The following is a 23,841-nucleotide window of genomic DNA, read 5'->3' as shown; positions in this document are numbered from 1 at the left end:
CCTGTACATAGGAGCAGTATCATAGTAGTTATATTCCTGTACATAGGGGGCAGTATTATAGTAGTTATATTCTTGTACATAGGGGCAGTATTATAGTAGTTATATCCTTGTACATAGGGGCAGTATTATAGTAGTTATATTCCTGTACATAAGGGGCAGTATTATAGTAGTTATATTCTTGTACATAGGGGCAGTATTATAGTAGTTATATTCTTGTACATAGGGGCAGTATTATAGTAGTTATATTCTTGTACATAGGGGCAGTATTATAGTAGTTGTATTCTTGTACATAGGAGCAGTATTATAGTTGTTATATTCTTGTACATAGGAACAGTATTATAGTAGTTATATTCTTGTACATAGGAGCAGTATTATAGTAGTTATATTCTTGTACATAGGGGCAGTATTATAGTAGTTATATTCTTGTACATAGGGGCAGTATTATAGTAGTTGTATTCTTGTACATAGGAGCAGTATTATAGTAGTTATATTCTTGTACATAGGAACAGTATTATAGTAGTTATATTCTTGTACATAGGTGCAGTATTATAGTAGTTATATTCTTGTACATAGGAGCAGTATTATAGGAGTTATATTCTTGTACATAGGTGCAGTATTATAGTAGTTATATTCTTGTACATAGGAGCAGTATTATAATAGCTATATTCTTGTACATAGGTGCAGTATTATAGTAGTTATATTCCTGTACATAGGGGGCAGTATTATAGTAGTTATATTCCTGTACATAGGGGGCAGTATTATAGTAGTTATATTCTTGTACATAGGGGCAGTATTATAGTAGTTATATTCTTGTACATAGGGGGCAGTATTATAGTAGTTATATTCTTGTACATAGGAGAAGTATTATAGTAGTTATATTCTTGTACATAGGGGCAGTATTATAGTAGTTATATTCTTGTACATAGGGGCAGTATTATAGTAGTTATATTCTTGTACATAGGGGGCACTATTATAGTAGTTATATTCTTGTACATAGGGGCAGTACTATAGTAGTTATATCCTTGTACATAGGGGCAGTATTATAGTAGTTATATTCCTGTACATAAGGGGCAGTATTATAGTAGTTATATTCCTGTACATAGGAGCAGTATCATAGTAGTTATATTCCTGTACATAGGGGGCAGTATTATAGTAGTTATATTCTTGTACATAGGGGCAGTATTATAGTAGTTATATCCTTGTACATAGGGGCAGTATTATAGTAGTTATATTCCTGTACATAAGGGGCAGTATTATAGTAGTTATATTCTTGTACATAGGGGCAGTATTATAGTAGTTATATTCTTGTACATAGGGGCAGTATTATAGTAGTTATATTCTTGTACATAGGGGCAGTATTATAGTAGTTGTATTCTTGTACATAGGAGCAGTATTATAGTTGTTATATTCTTGTACATAGGAACAGTATTATAGTAGTTATATTCTTGTACATAGGAGCAGTATTATAGTAGTTATATTCTGGTACATAGGGGCAGTATTATAGTAGTTATATTCTTGTACATAGGGGCAGTATTATAGTAGTTGTATTCTTGTACATAGGAGCAGTATTATAGTAGTTATATTCTTGTACAAAGGTGCAGTATTATAGTAGTTATATTCTTGTACATAGGAGCAGTATTATAATAGCTATATTCTTGTACATAGGTGCAGTATTATAGTAGTTATATTCCTGTACATAGGGGGCAGTATTATAGTAGTTATATTCCTGTACATAGGGGGCAGTATTATAGTAGTTATATTCTTGTACATAGGGGCAGTATTATAGTAGTTATATTCTTGTACATAGGTGCAGTATTATAGTAGTTATATTCTTGTACATAGGAGCAGTATTATAATAGCTATATTCTTGTGCATAGGTGCAGTATTATAGTAGTTATATTCCTGTACATAGGGGGCAGTATTATAGTAGTTATATTCTTGTACATAGGGGCAGTATTATAGTAGTTATATCCTTGTACATAGGGGCAGTATTATAGTAGTTATATTCCTGTACATAAGGGGCAGTATTATAGTAGTTATATTCTTGTACATAGGGGCAGTATTATAGTAGTTATATTCTTGTACATAGGGGCAGTATTATAGTAGTTATATTCTTGTACATAGGGGCAGTATTATAGTAGTTGTATTCTTGTACATAGGAGCAGTATTATAGTTGTTATATGCTTGTACAGAGGAACAGTATTATAGTAGTTATATTCTTGTACATAGGAGCAGTATTATTGTAGTTATATTCTTGTACATAGGGGCAATATTATAGTAGTTATATTCTTGTACATAGGGGCAGTATTATAGTAGTTGTATTCTTGTACATAGGAGCAGTATTATAGTAGTTATATTCTTGTACATAGGAACAGTATTATAGTAGTTATATTCTTGTACATAGGTGCAGTATTATAGTAGTTATATTCTTGTACATAGGAGCAGTATTATAGGAGTTATATTCTTGTACATAGGTGCAGTATTATAGTAGTTATATTCTTGTACATAGGAGCAGTATTATAATAGCTATATTCTTGTACATAGGTGCAGTATTATAGTAGTTATATTCCTGTACATAGGGGGCAGTATTATAGTAGTTATATTCCTGTACATAGGGGGCAGTATTATAGTAGTTATATTCTTGTACATAGGGGCAGTATTATAGTAGTTATATTCTTGTACATAGGGGGCAGTATTATAGTAGTTATATTCTTGTACATAGGAGAAGTATTATAGTAGTTATATTCTTGTACATAGGTGCAGTATTATAGTAGTTATATTCTTGTACATAGGGGCAGTATTATAGTAGTTATATTCTTGTACATAGGGGGCAGTATTATAGTAGTTATATTCTTGTACATAGGGGCAGTACTATAGTAGTTATATCCTTGTACATAGGGGCAGTATTATAGTAGTTATATTCCTGTACATAAGGGGCAGTATTATAGTAGTTATATTCCTGTACATAGGAGCAGTATCATAGTAGTTATATTCCTGTAGATAGGGGGCAGTATTATAGTAGTTATATTCTTGTACATAGGGGCAGTATTATAGTAGTTATATCCTTGTACATAGGGGCAGTATTATAGTAGTTATATTCCTGTACATAAGGGGCAGTATTATAGTAGTTATATTCTTGTACATAGGGGCAGTATTATAGTAGTTATATTCTTGTACATAGGGGCAGTATTATAGTAGTTATATTCTTGTACATAGGGGCAGTATTATAGTAGTTGTATTCTTGTACATAGGAGCAGTATTATAGTTGTTATATTCTTGTACATAGGAACAGTATTATAGTAGTTATATTCTGGTACATAGGGGCAGTATTATAGTAGTTATATTCTTGTACATAGGGGCAGTATTATAGTAGTTGTATTCTTGTACATAGGAGCAGTATTATAGTAGTTATATTCTTGTACATAGGAACAGTATTATAGTAGTTATATTCTTGTACATAGGTGCAGTATTATAGTAGTTATATTCTTGTACATAGGAGCAGTATTATAGTAGTTATATTCTTGTACATAGGTGCAGTATTATAGTAGTTATATTCTTGTACATAGGAGCAGTATTATAATAGCTATATTCTTGTACATAGGTGCAGTATTATAGTAGTTATATTCCTGTACATAGGGGCAGTATTATAGTAGTTATATTCCTGTACATAGGGGGCAGTATTATAGTAGTTATATTCTTGTACATTGGGGCAGTATTATAGTAGTTATATTCTTGTACATAGGGGGCAGTATTATAGTAGTTATATTCTTGTACATAGGAGAAGTATTATAGTAGTTATATTCTTGTACATAGGGGCAGTATTATAGTAGTTATATTCTTGTACATAGGGGCAGTATTATAGGAGTTATATTCTTGTACATAGGAGAAGTATTATAGTAGTTATATTCTTGTACATAGGAGCAGTATTATAGTAGTTATATTCTTGTACATAGGGGCAGTATTATAGTAGTTATATTCTTGTACATAGGGGCAGTATTATAGTAGTTATATTCTTGTACATAGGGGCAGTATTATAGTAGTTATATTCTTGCACATAGCGAGCAGTATTATAGTAGTTATTGTCTTGTTGTGCATAAGAAGAAATATTTTTGCAGTTATATCCATGTAATTGATCTGTTTTATCTTTTGGTTATTTTTCAGTCCTGTAACAGAATTATTGCTGGATTGTGAGAAACTGGATCATGTAGTTACAAATAATGGTATTTTACAACATTTTTACTGTATGTTTGGTTACTTTGGGCTTTGCTTTATACACTGGGTCACGCTGCCCGGACACTGCAGGTACACTTCTCATTATAGATATAAGGGACCGATACAAAATAGAGAGAAACATTGGCCGAACTCATTGTCTTCGGTAGCAGCGGTCAAACATCACATGTGTGTGGAGTCCTACTGATTCTTCCCTGACAGATGATGGCAGGGAGTGGAGTGGAGAAAAGATTGAAAAAGTTTGACTTCAATCTCCTGGAATACAAGCTATCCCTAGAAGAAGCGTAAAATTGACCATATCTGACAATGAAGAAAAAGATCTTTTACCAATGGAGAGTCAGTCTCATTCCCAATGGCATTTTATTAATTTCTTTTCAGGGAAGAGTTTTCAGCAGGCTCCTTATCATCAGAGGCAGGATTACAATGAGTGATATCCCCTCTATACACATCTGATAACACAGGATTCATCAGTCACAACTGGCGAAGTCACAGCTCTCCCTCCTTTGACTATGATCTTTGTACACGCTCAGTTGATGCTTCAGTATAGAAAATAGGGGCGGGGCTTGTTTATTGCAGCTAATGTACATGTGCATTTCCTGAAACAACAGGAAGTTAGACTCTAAAAAGGCCCCAGTGGTCGGTGTTGGAATTGCAAGATTTTGATTTTTAATATAGATTGTATATAAAGAAAAACCTTAATAAATACGTAAAACGAAATATATTTAACACAGCGTGATTTAAACAATAGGTCGTTTTCTGATAATTGCTTCCCTATAAGTATAGCTTCTACATTTTGAAGCTAAAAAATGTAGCTCTAATATCTTGTGGCAAAAGGGTAAATCAGGATACAATTGTTACCATTTTTACGTGTTTATTTTTGAAGTCATGATGATTTATAAGAACATATTAATGCACTTAGACTTCGGAATGACTCTCAGCCCAAGTACATTAACGTCCGGCCAGTTCTTCCAATCGTAAACTGAACGGGGTGCCATCTGGCAGCACTAACCCCAGCAATAAAAATATGTGTAATTGCCGAAATTAATGCTGATGACTTTTGTGCTAAAACTTCTATGAGACCTGACAGTTTTCAGTCATTTACTAGGAAAACGACTGAGTCCAAGTGAAACTACTTTCTCCAGTGATAGACAATACGTAGGAATCTAAGCCGGTCGATGGACTTCACCAGTCCCAAGGAATAACTCAGTGGTGAGAACACAAGGGGTCTTCAGACCCCTGGCTTTGGAAACTGGTGGATCTTCCCATTGTGTTTCCACCTGAAGGACGAGAGGGGGTTAAAAAACGACACCAAACTCTTATATTCACCTTTCCATAGCCCTCCCTGTACCTGTCCCACTGCTGCTGAACCACTCCCTGCCCAGTCTTCCAATCGTCACCTCTTTGGTCAAATGCTCCCTTCTGGTCTTCCATCAGGCAGGGCCGCTGACGAGACATTGAGTAGTCACATGAGGCACAAAGCAAGTCAATATCATGTGTCGTGGTTGCGAGAAGCCTAAAGGATGTCAATGATGTCCTTCTTGACTCACGTGACAGCTTGGGGCCAAGTTAGCAATGATGCCCAGTGGAAGTCCTAGCCCAGGGGTCTCAAACACACAGCTCCTGAGACTGCATCCTGCGGGCCAGGAGCACGGGAACTCTCGTGTTCGATGCCTGGTCAAGGGGACCGCTAACACCAGCGATTCTTTTCAGCTGAGTGTGCATTCTTGGATGACCATTCAATTGAAATATATTGTGGCGCAGAGACCAGCTCTCTGCACAGAAATACCCAGAACCGGCCAATCAGACGCTGACTACTGATGTTGGTGTGCCCAGAGCGAGCATGTGTATTAATGTGTATGGGAAGAGCGGTAGAATTGAGGACCTTGCTACAAGATGGGGACAAGGATGAGGACATTACTACAAGAGAGAAACGAGGATGGGGACATTACTACAAGAGGGAGATACAAGGATGGGGGACCTTGCTACAAGAGGAGGATACCAGGAAAGGGCCATTACTACAAGATGGGGACAAGGATGAGGACATTACTACAAGAGGGGAACGAGGATAGGGGACATTACTATAAGATGGGGACAAGGATGAGGACATTACTACAAGAGGGAGACAAGGATGGGGGACATTACTACAAGAGGGAGACCAGGATGGGGGAAATTGCTACAAGATGGTTACCCGGATGGGGGACATTGCTACAGGTTGAGGACCGGGATGGGAGACTGTTATGACCTAGTGGTTAGGAGCACCCGGAATGACCTGATAGTTAAACGTCATACAGGACGAGCTCTGGGATGTGGGAGCTCTGCTGACCGCAAGCCCTAATCCTATCACACACACTAGAAATAGCCGTGGAGCACTCCTGATCAGACCTAGGCGCCTCATCACAGCCTAAGAACTATCTAGCCCTAGAGATAGAAAATAAAGCCTACCTTGCCTCAGAGAAATTCCCCAAAGGTAAAGGAAGCCCCCCACATATATTGACTGTGAGTAAAGATGAAAGTCACAAACGCAGCAATGAAACAGGTTTCAGCAAAGGGAGGCCAGACTTACTAAATAGACAGAGGATAGGAAAGGTAACTTTGCGATCAGCACAAAAACCTACAAAAGATCACGCAGAGTGTGCAAAAAGACCTCCGCACCGACTCACGGTGCGGAGGGGCCACTCTGCATCCCAGAGCTTCCAGCTAGCAAGACAAAATCATGAAAACCAGCTGGACAAGAAAACAGTGAACAAATAATGACTATCAGGAACTTAGCTTCTGCAGGAGAAGGCAGGTCACCAGAGAGATCCAGGAGCGAACTGAACCAATGCAAAAACATTGACAGCTGGCATGGAGTAACGATCTGAGAGGAGTTAAATAGAGCAGTCAACCAAAGGATAAACCACGTCACCTGTGCAAGGAACCTCAGAAGCAGCAGCTTCACTCACAGCCACCAGAGGGAGCCCATAGACAGAACTCGCCGAAGTCCGAAGTACCATTCATGACCACAAGAGGGAGTTCGACAACAGAATTCACAACAGGAGACTTTGTTACAAAATTGGGAACAAGAATGAAGGATATGACTACAAGAGGAGGACAAGGATGGGTAACTGTACCACAAAATGTACATTTGAAAAAACTGACCGTTACATCCTTGTGACGGTCAGTTTTTTCAAATGTATTATTTAGCCTTCTGACCGAGCACTCCGCCTCTTAGCCACAGGTGTTTTAATCGCAGCAGGTCCATTACCCCTCCACAGAGAGAGAGAATTTTAGTCTACGAAGAGGTTTTCACAGGTACCCATTCAGATGGAGACGTTTATTCTCAACGAGGAAGGAAAGTGTAGGACCTGGTATACGAGAGATGCCCTAAAGTGGCTACCAAGTACACTTAAAATTGGCCATTTTTATGCGCTAAACGCTCTCATTTTTCATATTTCTAGTGCAGTAATGCAGTTCAATTTTCGTGTTTCATGTTTGCATGTTTTGGCGCTGCAGTGTGCTGCCTTATTTACTTGATTGAATTTACCACAAAATGGGGACGAGGATGGGAGCATTGCTAGAAGAGGGGTGCCAGGATGGGAGACATGGCTACAAGATAGCTACATGGATGGGGACATTGCTACAAAAGTGGGACAAGGATGGGAGGCACTGTTACAAGAAGGGGACCAGGATGGGCAATATTATGACAAGAGCAGGACCAGGGTAGGGGATATTGCTACAAGATTGGGGACAAGTATGGGGAACATTGCTTCAAAAGGAGGACCAGGATGTGGACATTACTACATGATGGGAAAAATGATGGGTGACAATGCTACAAGAGGGGGACAAGGATGGGTGACATTGCAACAAGACGGGGAGAAGGAAGAGGACTAAAATTCTAGAGCCACTTATTGGATAGAGCAATCCTAAAAGTCAATATCAACCCTCTAAAGAGTGGCCGCAGCCCGGACTTCCTCCTAATGTTCAATTCCTACAAAGGCGGAGACAGTGACGCCAGCGCTGATTGGGAGCCGGGCAACACATGTCGTAACAACTGCTCGAGAGCACCGAAAGCGCAAGTGCCGACACCGCGGGAGGTGAGCATAGGCTTTTTTATCTTATCAGGGCCAAACATTTAGATCAAGAAGGGGTTATCCTAGCAGTGGACAACCTGTTTAAGGGGTTAATATTGGTATTTAGGATTGATTGCTAAATCCAATAGATGGCACTAGAGTTCAATTTCACATTCCCATTGCATGGCCTATAAGTCTCCTTACACCGGCGTGTCATTCTCCACAATGAGAGATGTTACCCTTTAAACCTCACCCAATTTGATTTGCACTGAATTTAATGAAATTGAGTGAATCAGCCTGCGGGTGAGGGTGAAGAGGGCAACCAATCTCCTGCCCCAGGATGGTAGGATGTTAAAAAATGTATAAACCCATGGAGACAGCCATCATCAACTTGGAGAGTAATGAACATTCCTTGCCACAATCTATATCTTGCAACATACAAGGGAGTTACGTGCAGAGCCTAGTTTTACCATCCGGCTGATCCTCTAGGTCTCCATCAGTACTTTAGAGCATCATTAACTCCTCTGCCCTCTACTGATAATGAGATGACTCTGCTCATTCAGTCCCAGTCTATACAGCAAAGCTGACAATTAAGCTGCAGGAAGTGTCAGACTATTATGTGTGCTCTAGTGGCCAGTGTGAGAACTGCAATAGTTCAAAAAGTATTAAATGCGCACAGTTATATTAAAAAAAATATATATTAAATATTTATAATGAAAAACATATTTGTATAAGATGTTCAGTAATAATTTATCGCGTGATGATTATATAGAGGCAAACAAGTTTTAGCGTATTGACTCTTTAAAAAGCAGAAAGCGAGCAGATGTCGGCAGGGAAAGCCTGGTTTCTATTATAAGTATGTTTATTACAGAAATATTTCCCCCACTGAGTGCGGACGATAGCGCAGACCCCCGGCCGGATCCCCCCAATCAGGACACGGTTTGTATTTACCAATATTTTGCTGACATCATGACTGCAGTCGGACGTCTGATAATGGGTTTTCCAGGACTGGGTAAGACCTCATTAGAGGAAACTAATAGGGTGCGTTCCTACAAGACGACTGAAACGCTAAGGAAAAACAACGTCCCCTTTCTGTGATCGGATTTTCTCTCCTTATTGACTGTCATAAATTCAGGGGATTGTTTTATGTTTTTTTGATCCTCTGGGTATTCAACTCGAGATCAATTTTCAGCACAAGAAAGTAATCGAGGACAGAACAAAACGTGCTCGTAAACGCTGGCGTAGTGTAACCAGAGAGAAAAGCAGCGAGGACGAGATGTCAAGGAAAGAGATTGTAATGGGTAAAAGTCCAATAGTCCGGAGCGCGGCTGTGAACTAACAAGTATTCTGAACCACTGGATATTAATAACGTTCTACAGTTCTATTGAAACAAGATTTAATTCTGCTGCGATCTGAACCTGAAGACTAATAAATAAAGAAATAAAGTCTCGTACAGTACTGGGCATCATCAGCATGGTTCCAAGAATGTACACCGTGACTGCACCAGCAGAATAGTGAGTGCAGCTCTGGGGTATAATATAGGAGGTAACTCAGGATCAGTAATGTATGTACACAGTGACTGCACCAGCAGAATAGTGAGCGCAGCTCTGGAGTATAATACAGGATGTAACTCAGGATCAGTTACTGCACCAGCAGAATAGTGAGTGCAGCTCTGGGGTATAATACAGGATATAACTCAGGATCAGTAATGTAATGTACGTACACAGTGACTGCACCAGCAGAATAGTGAGTGCAGCTCTGGAGTATAATACCGGATGTAACTCAGGATCAGTAATGTAATGTATGTACACAGTGACTGCACCAGCAGAATAGTGAGTGCAGCTCTGGGGTATAATACAGGATGTAACTCAGGATCAGTAATGTAATGTATGCACACAGTGACTGCACCAGCAGAATAGTGAGTGCAGCTCTGGGGTATAATACCGGATGTAACTCAGGATCAGTAATGTAATGTATGTACACAGTGACTGCACCAGCAGAATAGTGAGTGCAGCTCTGGGGTATAATACAGGATGTAACTCAGGATCAGTAATGTAATGTATGTACACAGTGACTGCACCAGCAGAATAGTGAGTGCAGCTCTCGAGTATAATACAGGATGTAACTCAGGATCAGTAATATATGTACACAGTGACTGCACCAGCAGAATAGTGAGCGCAGCTCTGGAGTATAATACAGGATGTAACTCAAGATCAGTTACTGCACCAGCAGAATAGTGAGTGCAGCTCTGGGGTATAATACAGGATATAACTCAGGATCAGTAATGTAATGTATGCACACAGTGACTGCACCAGCAGAATAGTGAGTGCAGCTCTGGAGTATAATACCGGATGTAACTCAGGATCAGTAATGTAATGTATGTACACAGTGACTGTACCAGCAGAATAGTGAGTGCAGCTCTGGGGTATAATACAGGATGTAACTCAGGATCAGTAATGTAATGTATGCACACAGTGACTGCACCAGCAGAATAGTGAGTGCAGGTCTGGGGTATAATACAGGATGTAACTCAGGATCAGTAATGTAATGTATGTACACAGTGACTGCACCAGCAGAATAGTGAGTGCAGCTTTGGGGCTTAATACAGGATGTAACTCAGGATCAGGAATGTATGTACACATTGACTGCACCAGCAGATTAGTGAGTGCACTGTTGTGAATTCCGCTCTTGGGCTCCCTCCGGTGGTTGTAAGTGGCACTTTTGTGAGTTCTGCTCTTGGGCTCCCTCTTGTGGTTTCAAGTGGTATGGCTGCTCCTTGGAGTTAGCTGTCATCAGCTGCCTCCACTTATCGTCTCTTCTGCTGGCTATTTAGGCCTGACAGTTCCTTCAGCCAGTGCCACTTGTAAATGGTTCCTGCTTGGATTCACATCTCTTTGGATTTCTCTGTTATCCTGACCCGTTCTGCAAAGCTAAGTTTTTGCTTGCGCTTTTCTGTTCACAGATTGTGGACTTATCCGTTCCGTGCTTTCTATGTTTGTCCAGTGTAATCAGTATGAATTAATTCTGTCTTGCTGGAAGCTCTGGGAAGCAGATTTACCCTCCACACCTTTAGTCAGGTGTGGAGATTTTTTTGTAAACTCTGCGTGGATTTTTGTATTGTTTTATACTGACCGCACAGTATTCCATCCTGTCCTATCTATCTAGCTAGACTGGCCTCCTGTGCTCATCCTGGTTTCATTCTGTGTATGTCTTTTTCCTCTCCACTCACATTCATTATTTGTGGGGGGCTAATCTATCCTTTGGGGATTTTCTCTGAGGCAAGATAGTTTTCCTGCTTCTGTCTTTAGCTGTAGTTAGCTCTTAGGCTGTGACGAGATGCCTAGGGAGAGTTTGGAGCATTCCACGGCTACTTCTAGTGTTGTGTTGAGCTTAGGGACTGCGGTCAGTACAGTTACCACTTCCCTCAGAGCTCGTTCCATGTTGCTCCTAGACCACCGCATCATAACAGTACATGTGGCCAAAAATGAATTAAATGCATCTCAAAAGAAGGAAAAGAAAGTTTTGAACCATTTTTTTTTCTGTGCTCTAGTTTGTCTTTTTTTTCCTCTTGATATCTGGGTGGTTCAGGATATATGCTTTGGCATGGATGTTCAGGGTTTGTTTTCTCGTGTGGATCAACTTGCTGCAAGAGTACAGAGTATCCAGGACTATGTTGTCCAGACTCCGGCTTTAGAGCCTAGAATTCCTACTCCTGATTTGTTTTTTGGGGACAGATCCAAGTTTTTGAACTTTAAAAATAACTGCAGATTGTTTTTTGCTTTGAAACCCCGTTCTTCTGGTGATCTCATTCAGCAAGTAAAAATCATCATATCCTTGCTACGTGGTGACCCTCAAGACTGGGCTTTTTCTCTTGAAACAGGGGATCCGGCATTATTGAATGTAGATGCATTTTTTCAAGCGCTCGGATTATTGTATGACGAACCAAATTCTGTGGATCATGCAGAAAAAACCCTGTTGGCCTTGTGTCAAGGTCAGGAAGCAGCAGAGTTATACTGCCAGAAATTTAGAAAATGGTCTGTGCTCACTAAATGGAATGAAGAGGCTCTGGCTGCTATTTTCAGAAAAGGTCTTTCTGAAGCCCTTAAAGATGTTATGGTGGGCTTTCCTACGCCTGCCGGTTTGAGCGAATCTATGTCTCTAGCCATTCAGATCGATTGGCGTCTGCGCGAGCGCAAAGCTGTGCACCATATGGCAGTATCCTCTGAGCAGAGTCCAGAACCTATGCAATGTGATAGGATTTTGACTAGAACAGAACGGCAGGAATTCAGACGTCAGAATAGGCTGTGTTTTTACTGTGGTGATTCTGCTCATATTATCTCTGATTGCCCTAAGCGTACTAAGAGAGTCGCTAGGTCTGTTACCATTAGTACTATACAGCCTAAATTTCTCTTATCTGTGACCCTGATTTGCTCATTGTCGTCCTTTTCTGTCATGGCATTTGTGGATTCAGGCGCTGCCCTGAACTTAATGGACTTAGAATTCGCCAGGTGCTGTGGTTTTTCCTTGCAGCCTTTGCAGAGCCCTATTCCTTTGAGGGGTATTGATGCTACACCCTTGGCCAAGGATAAACCTCAGTACTGGACACAGATGACTATGTACTTGGCTCCAGCACATCAGGAAGATTGCCGTTTTCTGGTGTTGCATAACCTGCATGATGTTGTTGTACTGGGTTTTCCATGGTTACAGAACATAATCCGGTGCTGGATTGAAAAACTATGTCGGTGACTAGTTGAGGTTGTCAAGGGGTACATAGTGACGTTCCTTTGATGTCAATTTCCTCTTCCCCCTCTTCTGAGGTCCCTGAGTTTTTGTCGGATTTCCAGGATGTATTTGATGAGCCCAAGTCCAGATCCCTTCCTCCGCACAGGGACTGTGATTGTGCTATTAACTTGATTCCTGGTTGCAAGTTCCCTAAGGGCCGACTTTTCAATCTGTCTGTGCCAGAGCATGCCGCCATGCGGAGTTATGTTAAGGCTAGGTTCACACTAGCGTTGCGCCGCCCTGCGTCGGCGACGCAACGCGCGACGCACGTAAAAACGCGCGCAAACGCGCGCAAAAACGCGCGCGTTTTGCGACGCGTGCGTCGTTTTTGACGAAAATCGGACGCACAGAAAATGCTACATGTAGCGTTTTCTTGCGTCCGACGCTAGCGTCGGAAACGACGCACGTGGCGAAAAACGCCACCAAAACAACGCACGCGTCCCCTATGTTAAACATAGGGGCGCGTCGCCGCTGCGTCGCCGACGCAACGGCGGCGCAACGCTAATGTGAACGTAGCCTAAGGAGTCTTTGGAGAAGGGGCATATTCGGCCGTCTTCGTCACCATTGGGAGCGGGTTTCTTTTTTGTTGCTAAGAAGGATGGCTCCTTGAGACCCTGTATTGATTATCGTCTTCTTAATAAGATCATGGTCAAATTCCAATACCCCTTGCCTTTGCTTACTGATTTGTTTGCTCAGATTAAGGGGGCTAGTTGGTTTACTAAGATTGACCTCCGAGGGGCATATAATCTTGTTCATATTAAACAGGGTGACGAATGGAAAACTGCATTTAATACGCCCGAAGGCCATTTTGAATATCTTGTGATGCCATTTGGGCTCTCTAATGCTCCATCTGTGTTCCAGTCTTTAATGCATGATATTTTCCGCAATTATCTTGATAAATTCATGGTCGTATATTTGGATGATATTTTGATTTTTTTCCGATGATTGGAAGTCTCATGTGAAGCAGGTCAGGATGGTGTTCCAGATCCTTCGTGATAATGCTTTATTTGTGAAGGGGTCTAAGTGCCTATTCGGAGTTCAGAAGGTCTCTTTTTTGGGTTTTATTTTTTCTCCCTCGTCTATAGAGATGGATCCTGTTAAGGTCCAAGCTATTCATGACTGGATCCAACCCACATCTGTGAAGGGCCTTCAAAAATTTTTGGGCTTTGCTAATTTCTATCGCCGTTTCATTGCCAATTTTTCCAGTGTGGTTAAGCCCCTTACTTATTTGACGAAGAAAGGCGCTGATGTGACGAATTGGTCCTCTGAGGCTGTTGAGGCCTTTCAGGAGCTTAAACGCCGATTTACTTCTGCCCCTGTGTTGCGTCAGCCGGATGTTTCTCTTCCTTTTCAGGTTGAGGTCGACGCTTCTGAGATTGGGGCAGGGGCCGTTTTGTCTCAGAGGGAGTCTGATGGTTCTTTGATGAAACCGTGTGCATTTTTTCCAGAAAGTTTTCGCCTGCGGAACGCAATTATGATGTCGGCAATCGGGAGTTGTTGGCTATGAAGTGGGCGTTTGAGGAGTGGCGACATTGGCTTGAGGGAGCTAAACACCGCGTTGTGGTCCTGACCGATCATAAGAATCTGATTTACCTCGAGTCGGCCAAGCGGCTGAATCCTAGACAGGCTCGATGGTCCCTGTTTTTCTCCCGTTTTGATTTTGTGGTCTCGTATCTTCCGGGATCTAAGAATGTTAAGGCTGATGCCCTCTCTAGGAGTTTTTCGCCTGATTCTCCTGGAGTCTTTGAGCCGGTTGACATTCTTAAGGAGGGGGTGATTCTTTCTGCTATCTCCCCTGATTTGCGGCGGGTGCTTCAGGAATTTCAGGCTGATAGGCCTGACCGCTGTCCAGTGGGGAAGCTGTTTGTTCCTGATAGATGGATAGATGATTCTCCTGGAGTCTTTGAGCCGGTTGACATTCTTAAGGAGGGGGTGATTCTTTCTGCTATCTCCCCTGATTTGCGGCGGGTGCTTCAGGAATTTCAGGCTGATAGGCCTGACCGCTGTCCAGTGGGGAAGCTGTTTGTTCCTGATAGATGGACAAGTAAGGTTATTTCTGAGGTTCATTGTTCAGTGTTGGCTGGTCATCCTGGGATTTTTGGTACCAGAGATTTGGTTGCTAGGTCCTTTTGGTGGCCTTCCTTGTCGCGCGATGTGCGTGCTTTTGTGCAGTTCTGTGGGACTTGCGCCCGGGCCAAGCCTTGCTGTTCCCGCGCTAGTGGGTTGCTTTTGCCTTTGCCGGTCCCTGAGAGGCCCTGGACGCATATTTCCATGGATTTTATTTCGGATCTTCCTGTTTCCCAGAAGATGTCTGTTATCTGGGTTGTTTGTGACCGGTTCTCTAAAATGGCCCATCTGGTAACTTTGCCTAAGTTGCCTTCCTTCTCAGATCTGGTTCCATTATTTTTTCAGCATGTGGTTCATTTGCATGGCATTCCGGAGAATATTGTCTCTGACAGAGGTTCTCAGTTTGTCTCTAGATTTTGGCGGGCCTTTTGTGCTAGGATGGGCATTGATTTGTCTTTTTCTTCGGCGTTTCATCCTCAGACTAATGGCCAAACTGAGCGAACTAATCAGACCTTGGAGACCTATTTGAGATGCTTTGTGTCTGCTGATCAGGATGATTGGGTGTCTTTCTTGCCGTTAGCCGAGTTTGCCCTTAATAATCGGGCTAGTTCGGCTACTTTGGTTTCACCTTTCTTTTGTAATTTTGGTTTTCATCCTCGTTTTTCTTCTGGGCAGGTTGAGCCTTCTGATTGTCCTGGTGTTGATTCTGTGGTGGACAGGCTGCAGCAGATTTGGACTCATGTGGTGGACAATTTGACGTTGTCTCAGGAAAGGGCTCAACGTTTTGCTAACCGCCGTCGGTGTGTTGGTCCCCGGCTTCGTGTGGGGGATTTGGTTTGGTTGTCTTCTCGTCATTTTCCTATGAAGGTTTCTTCCCCTAAGTTTAAGCCTCGGTTTATTGGTCCTTATAAAATTTCTGAAATTATTAATCCGGTGTCTTTACGTTTGGCTCTTCCAGCCTCTTTTGCCATTCATAATGTTTTCCATAGATCTTTGTTGCGAAGATATGTGGTGCCCGTTGTTCCCGGTTGACCCTCCTGCCCCGGTGTTGGTTGAGGGAGAGTTGGAATATGAGGTTGAGAAGATTTTGGATTCTCGTTTTTCGAGGCGGAGGCTTCAGTATCTTGTCAAGTGGAAGGGTTATGGCCAGGAGGATAATTCTTGGGTTGTTGCCTCCGATGTCCATGCCACCGATTTGGTTCGTGCTTTTCATTTGGCTCGTCCTGATCGGCCTGGGGCTCTGGTGAGGGTTCGGTGACCCCTCCTCAAGGGAGGGGTACTGTTGTGAATTCCTCTCTTGGGCTCCCTGCGGTGGTTGTAAGTGGCACTTTTGTGAGTTCTGCTCTTGGGCTCCCTCTTGTGGTTTCAAGTGGTATGGCTGCTCCTTGGAGTTAGCTGTCATCAGCTGCCTCCACTTATCGTCTCTTCTGCTGGCTATTTAGGCCTGGCGGTTCCTTCAGTCAGTGCCACTTGTAAATGGTTCCTGATTGGATTCACATCTCTTTGGATTTCCCTGTTATCCTGACCCGTTCTGCAAAGCTAAGTTTTTGCTTGCGCTTTTCTGTTCACAGATTGTGGACTTATCCGTTCCATGCTTTCTATGTTTGTCCAGTGTAATCAGTATGAATTAATTCTGTCTTGCTGGAAGCTCTGGGAAGCAGATTTACCCTCCACACCTTTAGTCAGGTGTGGAGATTTTTTTGTAAACTCTGCGTGGATTTTTGTAGTGTTTTATACTGACCGCACAGTATTCCATCCTGTCCTATCTATCAAGCTAGACTGGCCTCCTGTGCTCATCCTGGTTTCATTCTGTGTATGTCTTTTTCCTCTCCACTCACATTCATTATTTGTGGGGGGCTAATCTATCCTTTGGGGATTTTCTCTGAGGCAAGATAGTTTTCCTGCTTCTGTCTTTAGGGGTAGTTAGCTGTTAGGCTGTGACGAGATGCCTAGGGAGAGTTAGGAGCATTCCACGGCTACTTCTAGTGTTGTGTTGAGCTTAGGGACTGCGGTCAGTACAGTTACCACTTCCCTCAGAGCTCGTTCCATGTTGCTCCTAGACCACCGCATCATAACAGTGCAGGTCTGGAGTATAATACAGGATGTAACTCAGGATCAGTAATGTAATGTATGTACACAGTGACTGCACCAGCAGAATAGTGAGTGCAGCTCTGGGGTATAATACAGGATGTAACTCAGGATCAGTAATGTAATGTATGTAAACAGTGACTGCACCAGCAGAATAGTGAGTGCAGCTCTGGGGCATAATACAGGATGTAACTCAGGATCAGTAATGTAATGTATGCACACAGTGACTGCACCAGCAGAATAGTGAGTGCAGCTCTGGGGTATAATACACGATGTAACTCAGGATCAGTAATGTAATGTATGTATACAGTGACTGCACCAGCAGAATAGTGAGTGCAGCTCTGGGGTATAATACAGGATGTACCTCAGGATCAGTAATGTATGTACACAGTGACTGCACCAGCAGAATAGTGAGTGCAGCTCTGGGGTATAATACAGGATGTAACTCAGGATCAGTAATGTAATGTATGTACACAGTGACTGCACCAGCAGAAGAGTGAGTGCAGCTCTGGGGAATAATACAGGGGGTAACTCAGGATCAGTAATGTAATGTATGTACATAGTGACTGCACCAGCAGAATAGTGAGTGCAGCTCTGGGGTATAATACAGGATGTAACTCAGGATCAGTAATGTAATGTATGTACACAGTGACTGCACAAGCAGAATAGTGAGTGCAACTCTGGAGTATAATACAGGATGTAATCCAGGATCAGTAATGCAATGTATGTACATAGTGACTGCACCAGCAGAATACTGAGTGCAGCTCTGGGGTATAATACATGAGGTAACTCAGGATCAGTAATGTAATGTATGTACACAGTGACTGCACCAGCAGAATAGTGAGTGCAGCTCTGGAGTATAATACAGGATGTAACTCAGGATCAGAAATGTAATGTATGTACACAGTGACTGCACCAGCAGAATAGTGAGTGCAGCTCTGGGGTATAATACATGAGGTAACTCAGGATCAGTAATGTAATGTATGTACACAGTGACTGCACCAGCAGAATAGTGAGTGCAGCTCTGGAGTATAATACAGGATGTAACTCAGGATCAGAAATGTAATGTATGTACACAGTGACTGCACCAGCAGAATAGTGAGTGCAGCTCTGGGGTATAATACATGAGGTAACTCAGGATCAGTAATGTAATGTATGTACACAGTGACTGCACCAGCAGAATAGTGAGTGCAGCTCTGGAGTATAATACAGGATGTAACTCAGGATCAGAAATGTAATGTATGCACATTAACATTGAACACAACAGCACAAAAATTAAAAAGGCAGAAAAGAAATATCCGCTATGCTCCCAGGCAACATGTTTCAGACTTAAATGTCCCTTTCTCAAGTCTAACAAAGGTCCGTGCAGGTCTGAAACATGTTGCCTGGGAGCGTAGTGGATTTATTTTCTGCCTTTTTAATTTTTGAGTTGTTATTTTCAACCATTTTTTGTGTCTTTTTATCTTACTGGATCAATGGAACAATTTTTTTAAGAAGACCTGAGTGCCGGCTATTGCTTTTACTTTTGATACAATATAAATTTACAGATTTGGAGATTCTGATTCACTTTTAATTAAAACCTCTTTTTCCCAAAACTCCAGATTTTTTTTCCTGCAGATTTTGTACAAACCCCATTGATGCAGTCGTGAGTCATCACCCGTGCCGTGAATCCGCAGCTTTCAACAGTGGGTAAGGACCTTTCATTATCATAATATGCAGACACAAATCATGTGTGGAGAATATGTGAGACGCAACTTAAGAGGTTCAGACAGCAGAAAAATTCTGTGTCTACCTTGAGTCACACACAAACCAGTTGTTACAGAACCGCGGGCAAGTTGTTATGTCTGACAGATCCAGTGTTTTGCAATCTTATACAATTATATGTACTTTACATAAATCTACAGTGACTGATGACAAAAATTCTGATTTTTTTTTAACTTATTTTTGAAGCCGGTGCTAATAGGGGTCCATGTACAAAAAATAAATGCTGAACACTTTAAAGGAGCAAAAAAAACTACATCTACGTCATATTTTCGATTTGATAGGTTTTCTTCCATGCGAGAAAAAAACAAACAAAACTAAAATGTATTTTTGAATTATTGAAAAGAACATGTTTTAAGTCCTAAATTGTTATATTTTTATTTTATAATTTTTTTTTACCATTTTGAAATTTTTTACAAAAAAAATGTCATCTTTAAAAATCAGATGTTTTGCAAAATGTAATGAACAAATCATACATCCTGTTGCAATTTTTTCATCATTGATGGGTAGAGAAGAGCGTCTCCTTTCTGAAAGACATTGACTTTTACGCGGATGACCTCACCCCCCGAGAAACTGTGGATATTGCCTGTGGAAACTTCTCCCGGCCAAGCATCTTCCATGCCGTGACCTCCACCATAAACAGTGCTAGATGACATATGAGGCTTGAATCTGCAACTCTCTCCGGGACAGTCACTCCACAAATCTGCCGAAATTGGATTCATCGGATTCGCTAAAATTTGGTTGGAACATTTGATTTGTGCCAAAGTGATGATTAGTTAATCTCTAGTTCTGGATGAAAGAGGACGAACCAAAGTGAGAAATCAACCATAGTTGGAAGACAATAGCCCCGATACATAAGTGTTTATACCAGAAAACCAATACAAAACACTTTGTAAAGTTGCAAAATTTTTGTGCAACGCGGAGTTGCACAAAATGTTGCGACTATTCATATGGTCACGTTAGCTTTGGGCAGCTCCGCCAAAGTGGGAGGACCTGGAGAGGAACTGGAACAGGAGAGGACCAGGCTGTGCCCACCCATCAAATTCATCAAATGCAAATGTTTTCATCATTGATGGGTAGAGAAGAGCGTCTCCTTTCTGAAAGACATTGACTTTTACGCGGATGACCTCACCCCCCGAGAAACTGTGGATATTGCCTGTGGAAACTTCTCCCGGCCAAGCATCTTCCATGCCGTGACCTCCACCATAAACAGTGCTAGATGACATATGAGGCTTGAATCTGCAACTCTCTCTGGGACAGTCACTCCACATATCTGCCGAAATTGGATTAATCGGATTCGCTAAAATTTGATTGGAACATTTGATTTGTGCCAAATTTATTCTATGGGTATTGAATTGTAGGTAACGGCCATTTTATTTATATTCTGAGGGTCTCTCCAGATCACATAGAATAATAAACGGAGGAGTTAAAAAATAAAAAATATATTATATCCACCTCGCCCATCACCTGTCCTGGTGATGCAGCTCTCTCTCTGAACTTCGACTGGATCCTCTCTAGCTTCAGCTTTCTTCTTCACTCCTTGGCACCTCCAGGGTTGGCATGACCTTCCGTGACGTCATGACATCACTTGAGGCTTAGTCAGCACCGAGGGTGAAGATGGAAGAGAAGACTGGAGATGTAGAGAGGAGGCAAGCCACCGGAAGACACGGCTTAAATCGATTAGTTCATCTCTAGTTCTGGATGAAAGAGGACGAACCAAAGTGAGAAATCAACCATAGTTGGAAGACAATAGCCCCGATACATCAAAGTGTTTATACCAGAAAACCAATACAAAACACTTTGTAAAGTTGCAAAATTTTTGTGCAATGCAGAGTTGCACAAAATGTTGCGACTATCCATATGTTCACGTTAGCTTCGGGCAGCTCCGCCAAAGTGGGAGGACCTGGAGAGGAACTGGAACGGGAGAGGACCTGGCTGTGCCCACCCATCAAATTCATCAAAAGTGGCAGCAAACATTACACTAGAAATGTTACTCGAGTCTATGACTAGAGTAACATTTCTAACAAGGTGCATGGAAGCGCATGCCACTGATAAAATGCACCGAATTCATTAAGTGGCTTGTACATCTTATTCCAGCGGGTCCATCATTATGACTGGCATATGAAATGCTAGTCTTGATGAAACAGGGTCATTGTGTTAGGGTATTGTTTGCCAAACTATTAAAGAGCAGTAGATCTATGGACACCATACTATGAAGGCCCAAATTCAATGGCGTCTACCAACTGTAGAGGAGTTCTTACAAAACTTTTTTTGCTTGCGCTTGAAGCCATACTCACCGGTCTTGTGTTCCATGAGATCCTAACTTTTCATTCTTTAGACAATAATCCGGAGAACTTTGAAGATATATAAGTTCCGTCTCCCGCACCGGCCGAATATCCAGGTCTTTTGGCACCAGCTGTTTCCGTGTACCCATTGGTCGATGAACTACCTTTGTTGCTGATAGATACTTGGTTTTAAGATCCAAGGCGATCTCTCGAAGTTCCAGCAATCCTTTCCAACAGGTCTTAATAGAGCAGGACCCTGAGACTCCATGACATTTACATTTCAGCTCCAATGAGGATTTCAGCACCTAAATAAAAAAAAATTTTTTAGAAAAACTCGAACATCTACAGACACAAGTATATAAACGTTTACATCCCTAAAACTAAGTCAGAGATTTTTAATTTTAGGAATATGTTTCCAACATGTATGTCCATCTTGGAGAATCTACTCACCTGTCTCCCCACTTCGCTGTTGTGGAGATGCATTAGCTTATTGGCTTGAGATCCTGACTTCTTCATCTTCATTGGGGCATCGGAGAACTTAGAGCCCATCATAAGACCATAGTTCACGTTGTCGGCACATCCTCCCCAACGAGAACCTTGGTCCAGTGGCTCCCCAGGTATGGGGCCGCAAGAACAACCTGGAAGGTCCCCGACGGTGCAAGCCCGGGCAATCGTATGGCTTATAGAAGCAGCAGACAGAGCGTACAAAAAAGCTGATTCTCTTGTACCTAAAAAAAATAAAATATTCATCAATTCCTTGTATTTCAGTCAAGCTGACCAATCATCTCACCAGACATGACTTGTAGATCCTACATGGGACATGGTTGGGCTTTAAACATTCTCTATAAGCAACTCAACAAATGTTCTCCAATGTGGTCAATGCAATAAGCAATACTAACTCCCTCCCGCTGCCGCCACTTGGTGCCCTTTATAACATAGGTATTAAAACCCTACGATCAGTCCATAATATGGAGGTACAGCAAAGTCTCAAAGAAGTCTACAAGTTTCATATTTCACCTATAAAGGTTTCATCCATGCCAATTGGTCTTATCTCAGCCTGCAATGCACGGACTGGTTGTGGCTTTTTTTGACCTGAGCACCACAGCCCCATAGAAATATATTAAGCTCTTCTGCTCCGGTCAAGAGACCTCCGGCCAGTCCGTAGATTGCGGTCCAAGATCGGACTAATTTGAATAGATATCTGCATGAGCCCTTATGGACATGAGCTGACTGCGGAAAATATTGGCCATAATAGACCTCTCTGGCACTGGTATCATTGCCGCAGAAAAAATACAATTGGGCATGGTCACACCTAACGTACCTGATGGTGAAGATGTCACGGGAGAGGTGGAAGGCCACTTTAAACATAAAATTCGAGGATGTTTACACCGTTTTCTCAAAGTTAGGACCACCGAATGGACAACTTACATATTTGGGTAAATGGTCAAATCTTTAATTTTGATTTATAAAAAAAAATAAACAAAAATATGAGAAAAGGAAAAAAAATTAAAAATACTAGAAATTTTCATAAGGAATATCCCAGAAATAACAATGTTTATGTCATGAAGCCACTCAATGACCCAACACCAACTTAATCACAGTTAATGGACGGCAAAAATGCGGAAATGAACATTTTATTGGTCATTTTCATCGTCTCCAAACTACAAGTAACTCTCAGATTATTAACGCTGCTCTCAAAAAGTGAGGTGCCGAATATTTCTGTACTCGGTGAAGGAAAGTTGTCATTTCCTGGCGGTGTTTAGCTTCTGTAAACCACATAATGAAAAAGAATAACACGATGCTCGTAGTCAGAGGTTTTGACTCGTTAATACTAATGAAGAGCAGCTTTCTCACACAAGAGGAGTTCCCCTAACCCTTGATGGATCGCCACGGTCTATGACTTTCTGATGGCTAATGTTACGGAGGAAAAGGGGAACACTTTTATGAATTTCCTGAGAACTGATGAGGAGAGAGTACAAACTGCCTTCATTTTTGGGGGAAGGGTATTTATTCACTTGTTACATAGTAATTAAATAAATGCCGCAAAATGAATGATTAAGAATTTAAAAAGCAAGCAAAAAAACCCAACAAGATTTAACAAGCATCAAAAAAAATTTGTAAAAAACAAAAGTAAAAAATAAAATAAAATGTAAAAGAAATTAAAGAAAATGTTGAAATGAAAAACTAATGGAATAATTCAGTAGGATCATGGAAAAGATCCCAAAAATGTCTCGATTGAGACATTTTTTAATAGGCCGGCGCAGTAAATTCCAGCACACTTACACTAATTTTTATAAATTAGTCAAATTTTACCAAACTGACTGCGTACAAAACTGAAAACACTGTGAAGGGAGCACAACGGGCCCTATTCATCTTATGAGGGTTTTTGTAAGTCACTTTCTCTTTTTTTTTATTTTGCTTTGTGGAATTAATGTTTTTTTCATCAAATTTTTTCGAATTGGCCCATGGGGTTCATGAATTTGAAGCATAATCTATTTTTGTCTTTAACAGTTTTTAATGCAAAAAAAAGTCACATGTTCCTATAAAATGTACCAAAATTAGCACCAAAAAATTGTACA

The 23,841-nt window shown here is 41.4% G+C and overlaps 1 protein-coding gene across 2 annotated transcripts in view; it reads right to left on the bottom strand.

Moving 5' to 3' along the window:
- WNT11 (Wnt family member 11) overlaps positions 1 to 23,841 on the bottom strand; it is a 147,830-nt gene that overhangs the window by 21,389 nt on the left and 102,600 nt on the right. For both annotated transcript variants that reach the window (XM_069759387.1, XM_069759388.1), the window contains exons 4-5: positions 21,713 to 21,990; positions 21,275 to 21,567 (exon numbers count right to left, since the gene is read on the bottom strand). In XM_069759387.1, coding sequence (XP_069615488.1) covers positions 21,275 to 21,567; positions 21,713 to 21,990 — 571 coding nt within the window. The remainder of the gene's footprint in view (positions 1 to 21,274; positions 21,568 to 21,712; positions 21,991 to 23,841) is intronic.

This window comes from Ranitomeya imitator, chromosome 3 (genome assembly GCF_032444005.1).
Source record: "Ranitomeya imitator isolate aRanImi1 chromosome 3, aRanImi1.pri, whole genome shotgun sequence".
Taxonomy (NCBI): Eukaryota; Metazoa; Chordata; class Amphibia; order Anura; family Dendrobatidae; genus Ranitomeya; species Ranitomeya imitator.
Note: the sequence above shows the minus strand (reverse complement) of the source record. Positions and strands in the feature narration are given on the sequence as shown.